The sequence below is a fragment of the Candoia aspera genome, chromosome 1 (genome assembly GCF_035149785.1).
Source record: "Candoia aspera isolate rCanAsp1 chromosome 1, rCanAsp1.hap2, whole genome shotgun sequence".
Lineage (NCBI taxonomy): Eukaryota > Metazoa > Chordata > Lepidosauria > Squamata > Boidae > Candoia > Candoia aspera.
In genome coordinates, this window is record NC_086153.1 from 129,660,274 (window position 1) to 129,672,510 (window position 12,237).

Consider the following 12,237-nt stretch of genomic DNA (forward strand, 5'->3'; position numbering starts at 1 on the left):
AATTATGAAACAAGCTAAGCTGGTTTGGTCTGAGTATGAAACAACACTTGGAGTGGAATTGTTTCAGATGTTCTGTGCTGTTTTAGGTGATATGATTGGAAGCTTTCTTGTTTCTTGCAACTGGAGTGTTCCTTTTTGACTTTTTCTCCCTGGACCACTATAGTAAGGAGAACAAGTCACGTCCTTGTTGTTACTGGCTTAGGCTGGGGAAGGGGCAGGGGGAGGTTCTGGAGCAAAGCAGAAGGCATTTAAGGAATGCATGATACAATGAAGGAGCCCTTCTCAATCTGACTTTTTCCCCACCCATCATGCCATTGTTTGACTAACTGGAAGATAAGGCTCTGTTCCTATGGGAAAGTTGGACTTCCATGTGTGATTTTAGGCTTATCCACACAGCTGCTTTGCCATATTTTCCTCTCATCTCCGAGCCAGGAGGAAATCATATCAACATAAATTAAATTAACACACATCTGGAACAGGGCTATGCTGTGCTTCTGTCCATACGGCTCCACCACACAACCCTGTGGGGTCAGTGACCAGCAGCTTTTCATGGAAAAAATATGAACTTCACCAACTGTGGAAAAAGCCACCATTAATTGCCATACAGAATATGTGCTAGGGTAGTGTTGTTAAGTCCAGGTGTTCCATTCAATCATTTTTTATTTCTATTTTTTTCTCCTCAAAGTCTGTTGATCTGTCAACCTAATGACCTGTAGAGGGCAGCAGAGTGTTTGTCTCTCCTAAAAGCCATGTAGTGGTTGCCTGGATTTGGGTAGTCTAGATGCAGCCATTGCTTAAGTGGACTTGGAGACAGAGTTCAAGAAACAAGGCTGCCAAAGATAGAGAGAAGAGGTAAATTTGCAGATGAGCCTGTAAAAACAAGGGTAGAAGGAGAATCTATGTCCCCAGCTGTCCTCAGGATTAGGTTGAGGCATACATTCTTTGATTAAGAAGAGGTCTGCTTTAAAACATTTCTGAAAGAAACCCCATTTGTGTGAATAGACTGACACCAATTCATTTTTTGCCAGGATGTCATCCTGTTCTGTAGGTAATTGACTTGAAAGAGAGGTGTGAGAAAGTAAGGTCTCTGTGTCCTTTCTTTCTTTCAAGCCGGACTAGTAACCTCTCCTCATATTCCTTTCAATTAGCAAACATCTAGGGCAAAGCAGAAGGCTACACTTGTATTTTAAATCCAGGAAGGGCAGTACAGGAGGAGAATGAAACTAATGATTCCATAATGGGTATCTTCAAAAAAAAAATTTTTTTTTTCCTCTGCTGTTTTTCACAAGCTGGCCCACTAGCAAGTAGTACTTTGCACGAGATACTATGCAATCTATTATTTTGATCCTGGGGTGAAAAGAAAGAAGCAAGCAGCTTTTGGGGGAGTGATCCCACTGTTTCCTATGGCCAAAACACTCAAAACATTTCAAGATTTATTTTAATAAAATAAGGAATGCTTAAACTGGATCAGGTTGTGTTCTGGCAAAATGTAGACAACTCAAAATGATTAAAACCATTAACAGACATGTTCCTGTGTAACATTTGATTAATCATAGCACTGATTAACCTTGATGAGTAGGGACTTCATGTTCTGCTAAACAATACTACAGAACCTACCTCCACTATATATACAGTATACACACACAGAGAGTATATATATAAAAACTTGTGATGATTTGTTTTCAGCTATTCATATCCTCACTGGGTTAAAAATCAAGCAGTTGCAGACAGCATTTTTTTTCATCCAGGAGGTAATATTATTCAACTGATTTGCTTCAATTATCTAAGAACCTGCAGTCTTGAGATATACTTCTACATAGTGATTCATAATAGCTGGAGACAGTCAATAGTATTTTGACAGAGCACCCCGAATTTATCTGCAGTTAATGTTCCAGAACATTGTTGTGGGAAAATGACCTGGCCTTCAATTCTTCTTAAAACTTAAGATAATATTTCAGATTTCCACCTACAGTGTGAAAAGATGTTGACACAAGTAACAGCTGTCCTCCTGCTTTATCTGAGAAGCTCAAGGCTAGGAGGTAAAGTCTTAATTATTTTGGTTAATCTCCAGACAATCATCAGTCACAATACATTTGCCAGTAAATGTAAAGCTCCAGTTTCAGTCCGATTTGGTCATAATTCCCCATGCAGACTTTATTATATCTATATTCTTCAATTATTCAAGGATTTATCAGCCACTACAGCTTAAGTTCTCCCATTCTATTTTACCTGAATAAAAAACAGGTATTTCATTTTCCCCACTATAAATAAAGTAATGAACACTGATTACCTCTTTAGGTAAAGATACAAGTTTGTTTCTGTCAGCATTCAATATATTCAGCTTCTTTAGTCTTCCAATGCTCTTTGGCAAAGTCTGAAACAAAACAATGTCAGCAATTAATATTACTGAAATTTCAAAGTAAGCTGACTGTGCAAAGAAATGATGCTGCAACTTTTTAAGAATTCATCTTTAAATATAAACAGAATGACTGATAGCCTTGAATTCTAAGATGCCCAAAAACTTTACTAAGAGGGGTTTTAATGAAGTAACAATGAATAATTTCAGATATCTGAGATTTAAAAAGTTAGAAGTAAGTATGATCAGTATTCTCATCTGCAGCAACCTACACCTCAGAATCATTGGTACAATTGCAAAACCCTCCTGAGTAATGTGGGAACTGAGAGAAGAAATACTTATTTTAAGAGTGTCACACCCAGTTTGGGGCAATTTCTCACTCTTTTCAGAAGCCTCTTATCCTGCTTGGTGATGGTCCTCATCCTCCAATTAGGATTTTCATGGTTTTAGAGACCAATAGTCAAGACTACCTGCACCTTTTCTCTTCTTTTCTCACACTCACAGGAGAACAAGAAAAATGAAGGCACTTCACATAGCAAAATAAAAAAATAAAAATCCATGGTTATTCCATTCATAAAAATACATTACTGCAAGTTATATAGGATTACTACTGTGGTTCTTTCCCTCTCTCAAAGTACTTGCCTTATTCTGGAACAGTGGCTAGGTAATGAGTCTCAAGCTGGTGCAACATACAATACAGAGAAAACTAATTACAGCCTTTATTTTACTATTAACATCTGTCTCTAGCACACCATAAAGCAAAAGTCTGGTGTTTCATTCTTACTCTTCCCTTTCCTCACCTCTGCAGTTTTAACTCCTCCTTCTTCCCCATTTACTGGACAAATTATCCCATAACTCTATCCTATGAAGATGATAAAACTACTTAACTCTGTCACTGACCTGGAACCAGCAAAATCTGCTGCAGCAAATGAACCAGGGCACAATTACATACAATTTGCTGATATGATTAGGAAATATCTATCAGTATAAAATCAGGGAGCATACACAGATGCAAATGACAGTTTGGCAATTGACCAAAAGACTTCTGATGAATAAAATAATTCAAAGCCATTCAAGCAAGTTCAGAGCTCAGATCTGAATCTCAGGTCTGTGTCTCCCACTATTATTTCAAATCAACTCTCATAACTTTATTGTTCCTATTAGAGCTGAATTATACTTTTTGGAATAATTTAAAAATATAGAAAAGGATTAATTTTACCATATTGCAGACAAGACAGGGGAGTTTGTGATACACACCCACACAGACACCTGTCCCTCAAACTCCTGTGATTGGAGAATCCTGTAAAATCATTCACCTTGACTAGGCCCCAGTGCTGCAAGACAAAGTGGCCTATCTCTCCCACTTCTCACCTTGGAATTCTCCTCACACAGAACTTAAGGAGAAACATTACATTTTTTTCTAGATATGCTACTTATATTTCTAAGCTTGTTCCACTTCTGAATCACTGATGAAATCTCACAAATTTGCATTTGGAGGGTTCTAAGGCATCTTGCTTCAATTCAGTTCTCTCCCAAATAGATCCAAGTCAGCCTCATTTGGTTCAGAATTCATACAGTCACACCAATAACAGAGTGAACTGGCATCAAAGTGAACTTTGATCAGAACTGATGTGTTTCTATAGTCCAGGATTCTCTCAGAGTGCGTGTTATAAGCCAGGAATATGAAATTCACTGACTGAGAATGGAATGCTTGATTCCCCCTCCAGATCACACTCTTTGACCACAGCCAGCAAATTACCTGTGCCAGGTGAGCTTTTTGCATTCTGAATTATTTTTTCTTTAATCCCAATGCTTTTAAAACCAGTCAGTTTTTAAAAGACACATTATCAAACTTTTTCCTCAGTTTTGGAAGGTTTTTAATTAAGGTCTTTCTCATCTCCCTCCAAAATCAGTTGGGATAGTTTTATCTCTCTGCACTTATCATTTACCACCCACTAAACAGGATTTCCTCTTGGGATTGCTGTTACAAAGCTATTAGCTAATCTTTATTAATACTAATTACTGAATATTTATTATTTAAATTATTTCATAAATCATATTAAGAAAAGCTATGTAAGTCTGAGGCAGTTGGAGAAGACCAGAAAATAATTTAGTATGCCAGCATCCTACTATATCCTGTACAAGATCATGTATCTATCCATCATTAGGACTTACGTCTTAAAGCAGCGGTAGCTTTTTCCATCAATACAGTTTCTTATCTACATCACTAATCTTTGCTGGATAATTTGTTATTACAACCAAATTCAAGGGAAACTTGCTTTGAAATGTATTACATGCTATTCTCTCTTTTTCATTCACTGTTCAGCTGACATTTTTTGTAGACTATAACTTCATGCTATTCAATATTATGTTTAAAATGCATCCAGAAGGGTGGTAATTCAGCTGCTTTGTACTTCACTGTAATTGTCATAAGGTTGTAAAATAAAGATTCTGCAGTCAAAATGAGTCAGGACATGGCAAAAGGGTTAATTAGTGCCATCATTTGAAGAGCTAAAAACATACTTACCAGCAGCTGGTTTTCTGTAAGAACTAATTCTGTAAGACTTTCACAGTTTCCTACTGCTTCTGTTAATTGAATAAGCCTGTTCTGGTCAACCTTCAAGATGGATAGCCTTTTTAATTTTCCTGTATGCACAAAAATGAGCCTTTAAAAAACTGTAGACAAAAGAAAGCTGGTGACCTTAATTGCAGCAATTATCAACTACATAATTAAAAATGAAACAATCTTCACTAATGCATTCTCCAAAATACCTAGATGTCCCTGTAAAACTGAGTTTTTAAAAACCTTTTTGCTGGCTATCTTTCAAAAAGATAACTATGCCAAAAAGATATTTTTACAATTAAAAAACAACAAAGCTTCTATGGGTTTTAAAGCTTTTCTAGGCCATTGGCTATCCTGATTGGGATGGCAGAAACTGTAACCCAGTGTCATGAGTAAGGATGGCGAGCAGGGGGCTCCCATCCAGGCTGTAAAGCGCATGCGTAGCACTGAGGAATTGGGCAGCCATTCAAAGAGACACAGATCGGGACTGCCTTAACCTTTGGGGTTTATATGGCTGGGTTTTTCCCACGCTTCTTCAGTTTGTTAGGATTGATGTCCTAACAGCCAGGAAACACGCTGAGACAAGGAACTGGTCTCTAATGTTTTATTGCTTGTACATAACAGGAATCCTAACAAACTGAAGAAGCGTGGGAAAAACCCAGACATATAAACCCCAAAGGTTAAGGCGGTCCCGATCTGTGTCTCTCTGAATGGCTGCCCAATTCCTCAGTGCTACGCATGCGCTTTACAGCCTGGATGGGAGCCCCCTGCTCGCCATCCTTACTCATGACACCCAGTATGTTCAAAAGTCACAAGTTCATGAACAGCCTGCCCAGTTAGTATTTTAGCTGAAAGGTTAGAGACAGAAATGATAATGTGAGACACTATACCCACGTCCTTTGTTCATCTTGGTGAAGTTCTCCTGATAAAGCTATGGGGTAGATGTGGTAGGACAGTATCAGCCCTTTAAGGCAGATCAGACTAGGAAACCATCGCCATAGAGGTCGGAACTACTTTTACTGTAAAGCTACAGCAACAGAATCTTGCAAGTCTGAATGTCCTTCCTCCTTCCCTCCCTTTATCTTCATGAGATACAGTAAAAGATGTTTACTCAGGTTACATTCCTGCCCCAGACTCAGTCCTCTTTTATCTGACCATTATCTTGGCAGCAGCTCTTCCTCCTAACCCTCCAGGCCATTCCCTCTGCCCTCTACAGACAATAACTGAATACTTTCCTCAAGAAGCCTCACTTAATGTTCCCTTTGTGTTCTTTTAGACACCAGTCAAAAATAAGTTTGTTCAGCCAGACTTTTAAACTTGAAATGTGCCTTCTCCGCTGGTTGTTCAAAGGCAGAAGTGGGCAACACATGCACATCCAGATGCTGTTAGAGTGGAATTCCCATCATCTTTCAACACTGGCTGTGCTGGCTAGATTCAACAACACCTGGGAAGAACAGATTTTGCCTCTGCCTATCATAAAGAGAAAACCACACTCTAACAGGTAGACAACAGAAGTACATGTCTGACAAAAAAGCAAGGAAGACATCCTTGAGCAAGTAGCATAGATTTCTAGCTGTACACTGCAAAAGATGTCAAAAACTATCATAATTACCAAACGGTTGCTCAACTTTATAGTAATTGATAGCCAAAAGCAATATTCACAAAATATTGTTTTCTGCACATCCTATCACTGATCCATGTATTAAAGAACAATGTGTTTTCAGGAGTAATGGTGATAGCATCAGTTGAGAACTCAAAATAAAACCTCTTTCCCTCTCTCGAGGTTTGCAAGACAGTATAAACATAGATAATTGTATGGGCAACATCACCTTCTTGAGAGGCAGGGTGGGATCAAAACAACACAAAATCCATAAAGGATTAGGATGTGAGTTCTTAAACTATGAGTAGTGCCCCCCAAGGGGTTGCGAGCAAAGTGGGGGAGGGTGGAAATATTTTGGGGCTTGCCCTCACAAAACCCGAGCCTGTGAGAACTTAGTCTAGCTAAGCCTGAACTCTTTTTATCACCCTCCACCTACCCTAGAATCCACTGCTGGATTCTGTGGGCAAGTCTGGATATGGGTGATGCCAACAAATCAGGGCAAGGAGCCTCCATAGAAATAAATGACCATGAATCACTCTTCTTTGGGAGAATAGAAAGGTGAGTGACCCTAACATTTCAACGTTGTCCCTGTACCCACAAGCAAAAGCTACTCTGCCCAAAGCCAAGGGACAGCTGCTCTTCCCTCCTGATTAGCCTGCCTCACTGCCTGGATTCACACCTGTTGCAACAACCATCCTGGGCTTGGCATTACTGCTCCCCAGTGCACAGGCTTTCCCGCTGCAGGAACGAGGAACAGCAGTGCACAAAATGCTACACTGCACAGCTCAGAAAAGTGACCTTCATCCTTCAAGGCTGGGCCCTTGGCTGAGTTATCCACAATTGCTCCATCAAACAGGCTCCCTGCTGGGCCTGCAGCCCAGAAATCAGGGGACAGCACTTTGTACTTGGGCAGGAAGATGCCTCAGAGTGTTAACCTCCAGGCCTTCCTCCCCACTCAGCAAAATAGGAGTGCACGCACATAGGCACACCACCATGAATCCAGGGTGGACGTTGGGCAAGTAGGCGATAGCCATACTTAACTATTAGCAGCAGCAGAGGGGGACTGCTCTTCATCTTTCCCCATCCCCATTTGGCAGAGAGGAGTCACAAGCCAAACATTTCTGGTGGCAGTTTCAGATCCTGAGGTCAAGTAGGGCTCTTTCTGAGTCCACACTTTGTACAACGTGAATAAGTTTTTCAGTTTGCCCATCAGCAGTACTGAGAAAGTCCATTTGCTGAGCTGGGTGGAAACAAAAATAATGGCTATTTTCTTTAGTCCTGTTTTGTGAACTTCCTCACAGGATCTGCATGAAAGCACTTCATATTTCTCATGCATTGCTGTGTCAGATCTGTTTCCAATGCAAATGTAATCCAGTATTTCAATATGTATAACGTAACTAAATTGTATATACAGTACATTAATGTAAGTTGTAGTTGTGTAATAGTAGTAGGCAGAGCTTGAAATACCATGTATATTTAATAATCTGTATTTATAGCACAAGTGGATGTCACAAGCCATAGTACAGTGCTGTAATCTGGAGATCGGCGGGAGGTTGCACTGCCATTTCAAATTGTTTGTTGTTTCTTTTCTTTAAAGTCCAGTAATATACATACATCTGCACAGCTGTGCAGGAATATAGTATAAAAATAGTCTGGTGGTTCACAACTGCTCAGCTGCATACAGTGGCACTGAAAAAAATAGCCTCAAAATGAAATGTAAAAAAACTTCTCTGTCTGCAAACATCAATAAGCCATCTGGAGTAAATTGGGAAAAACATGAAAAACTGGTTTTAAGCTTTTAAACTTATTCATACTGGTAAAAGTTATAAAGACATTAGATTGGAACATGTATAACATGCAGTCCATGGTGGGTGGGTGGGTGCTAAAAGTAGTCTGAAGAAAAGTAACTATTGAGGGAGCAATAGCATCAGGAGAATGTGTTGAGAAGTGCAATGTGAAAAAGTCAAATAGCATGGTTCTAGGATAAAATACTTATGTAGATTAGTTCATTATTTATTTATTTTTGCTTTTAGCTGTAAGACATCTTACAGAGAGTTCTACTGTAGAAGTGAAAAGCATGATACACATTTTAATTAAGTAAAAGGTCCATATATGGCAAATTTAAGCCCAAAAAGAAAATCAAAACTTTCTTTGCAGGATTTCTAAAGAAATATAGGAAACGCAAGAAACCAACCAGCAAAATATTAAACCAGCAATTGAGCTGGCATGCATTAATATAAGCTCACTGAAGGCTATGCATTACAGCTTTCCCAACCTGATCCCCAGATATGTCGAGACTGCAACTCCTAGACTTCCTGGGAATTTTTATGTAATATGCAAAAGGACATTATTTCTACAGAGGAGACAGATTTGCCTGGATGTGGACAGCCCAGTGAAGTTACTGTTCCAATATATACATTTCCATGTGTATGGAAGTCTCAGTATAATGCTGCAGTCTGGGATTTCATCACAACAATATTTCCAAACAGAACTAAGGACATTTACTACATGTTGCAGTACAGGTAGAACACTGATCTTCTGCACTGAAGGAGATTATCTATTATATTCGTATTCAAACATTTCTGTCAGGCTGGCATTCACTGAATTATCTGATTTTTATGGCCACCAATTGATGAGAGGTATACTAATAAAAAATACTGGTGTCCCCATTAGCTTAGTAATACATAATACATTTGAAAATCAGATCTAAGTCCAATATGCCATCCATCAATATATCATACTGACATAGCCAGGAATCATGGGTGCTACACTCAGAAGGAAGAATTAAGGTGGCAGTTACTTTTTTCAATGCTGTGACTAAGTCAGTTAGAGAGCCAGACAGAGCTTAACTAATAGAACCCAACTTATTCATACATCTCCAGTTATCCCCTCAGCAACAGGTAATGTATTCCAGGTAATTGCAACATGTAGCCAGTTACAGTAAAACTGCTGACTAGCTGCTTGTAAGCCATATGATCAAGATTAGGAAAACAGACAACCAGGATGTTTAGCAAGTGGGAGGGAAAATAAGGATAAAGAGGAAGAGATCTGACAGGATAAAACAATCAAAAGAATCCTTGCATAAATAGAGATGTTTCAGTTGGGAAAATCACATGTCAGCAAACTTCTTAGAGGATCCTCTTTAATTATAATTCAATGCTAACAGCAGGCAATTAAATATCTTTAACTCTGGTTGACATTTTGCAAATAACATCAATATTGCTTTGTACAAATAATGACCATCTATAAATATCAATTTGGGAAAATGCTGAAAATGCTCTTGATTACACTGTAGAACGCCAGCATAAAAATAAAATGAATTGCTAAGATTTGGGATTGAATAATAGTGGGGAGTGTGTATGTACAGTATATGTGTGTGTAAGACAGAGAGAGAGAGAGATTAGGCTTGTGCAAAACACTTAAAAGAATGTTTGCAGGGTGTGTTAGAATAAATAAAGAACCTCTCTTGAAGCAGCCATGGGACTTGTAAGGTTCGGGAATTTGCTCAGAAAGCTGTCCCCAGCTGCCTCAGTTTGTACGTGTAAGTGCATGCACAGAACATACAGGCAGAAAGAGTATTTGGAGCACCCCACTTTTGCAAATGATGCTGCTGCTTCAGTCATTAAACTGAGAAGTGCTTTCTGGGTGCCAAAGTGAGTTGCAAAGCACATCTTTCAAATGCCTTCCACAGCCCTAATAATATATACTGTATGTCACTTGAAGAGTAGGTATAAGATTGATATAATAAGCAGATTTAAGATCATGCTGTGGGAAAAAAGCCCAAAGAAAATACATGGGCAGAACCAGACATTATTGTAAATGTCAGGTTGTCTCATGTCAATATCTTCCCACTCTGTAAGGTGCAATACAACTTAGCTCCAAGCTACACCATCATCATACTGAACATTTTTCCACTCTTGCCCATGGCAGGCAATAATCTGTTGAAACTGTTAATATGTTTTCTACTACAGATTAAGGTTACTATGGTAACTAATCATTTTGGCCGGGTGAAGAGCTTGAATTTAATTGTCCCCTTTTCACGTGTTAATGGTTGCATTGCCTAAGGGAGGAACTTGCCTGAACTTGTTTTAGTTTCAGTTTCCCTTCTGTGTAGGCTTGCAGAGAATACGCAGCTGAGAGAAATCTCTCCTCTCAGCAAACAGCCTTTAAATATGTTTGCTTTCCGTAAATAAAATTATTTTTATAGAAATGCCTGGTGTGTGACTTTTCTGATCTCTCCTGGGCCAAATGCTTTCTAGCACTCTGCCAACAGAAACAGTGTAATTAACATCTGTAGGCAAATCAAAGATACTGCATATTACGAAGTGACTTGTAGCTGTTTCAGATTCATTTTTTTATAATGGCTTCATTCAGGTGCAGTACTAAATGTGTATGAGCTTTAATCTCATGTTCTTTCTCGCTGGCCATGGCTAAAAGGATCCCAAATGAATCAATCTGAAATTAATAAATAATAAAAACTATTTTAATCAATTATACCTTAGATTAACCACAATATATTGTTCAGATCCAACTGCCAAATTGTGGTCGCAAATAGAAGAGGAACTTTCCAATCTCAAAATAGGCAAGGGAATACATGACTTCTGTACTGAGGGTTTCGTAGGCTAATTCGCAGCTAAATCATGATTTAATAGAGGAGTAGCAGCCACAGAACCCTAACGGAGGCTCCAATGGCTGCTTAAAACAATCCAGGATCATAGGTTGCCCACCCATGCCTTAGTGGTATGTACAAATACAGCCAATATTGACATTTGCCTTTATTAGCACTAGCATCAAAACAAACAATGTTCCTAACAAAAATAGTAATAACGTGCATTAGACTGCATGCATTCAGTAACGATCAACTTTTCACTTGGACTAAGCATTCTAATTTTTATTGTTTTCTTTTTTTTTTTAATTTCACCCACCTACACCATCTGGTAACATTTCAAGAAGATTCTGAGAGATGAGGAGGTCAGTTACAGAGGTCAGACCACTTATCTCTTCAGGTAGCTTTTCCAGTTTGTTTTCAGAGATATCCAGACACAGCAGGTTTTTCAGGTTTCCTATTTCCTACAAAACAAAAGACCAAGTCATGCCTCAACATGCAACACCCAGAGATCTGACATTTGTCCAATTACACCATTCCTAAGGACAAGACTACAAATCCTCCCTGCCAGATGGTAACAGAATTGTGATGACATCACAAGTGAATCACCAGTAAAATCTGTATGTACAACACCTACTTCAGCAAAGGATCATTACCTTGTCGTGGTGCTGGAGCTTGAGCACCTCAACGATGCCATGAGCTAAACCGTGATGGGCCACCCAAGACGGGAAGGTCATGACAGAGAGGTCAGACTAAATGCGATCCCTGGGGAAGGTAATGGCAACCCACCCCAATATTCTTGCCATGAAAACTAAATGGATCAGTACAACCAGAGATATGTCGGTATACCATCGGAAGATGAGGCCCCCAGGTCGGAAGATGGTCAAAATGCTACTGGGGAGGAACAGAGGATGAGTTCAACTAGCCCCAGACATGATGACGCAGCTAGCTCAAAGCCCAAAGGACGGCTAGTGGCCGACGGTGCTGGTGGTGAACGGCGAATCCGATGTTCTAAGGATCAACATACCACTGGAACCTGGAATGTAAGATCTATGAGCCATGGCAAATTGGATGTGGTTATTGGTGAGCTGTCAAGATTAAAGATAGACATT

At 39.3% G+C, this 12,237-nt stretch overlaps 1 protein-coding gene across 1 annotated transcript in view; it reads right to left on the reverse strand.

The window, feature by feature from the left end:
• Positions 1-12,237, reverse strand: part of LRRC1 (leucine rich repeat containing 1) — a 79,851-nt gene that overhangs the window by 15,698 nt on the left and 51,916 nt on the right. The window contains exons 8-10 of the mRNA XM_063313559.1: positions 11,445-11,589; positions 4,884-5,002; positions 2,291-2,374 (exon numbers count right to left, since the gene is read on the reverse strand). Of these exons, the coding sequence (XP_063169629.1) occupies positions 2,291-2,374; positions 4,884-5,002; positions 11,445-11,589 (348 nt within the window). The remainder of the gene's footprint in view (positions 1-2,290; positions 2,375-4,883; positions 5,003-11,444; positions 11,590-12,237) is intronic.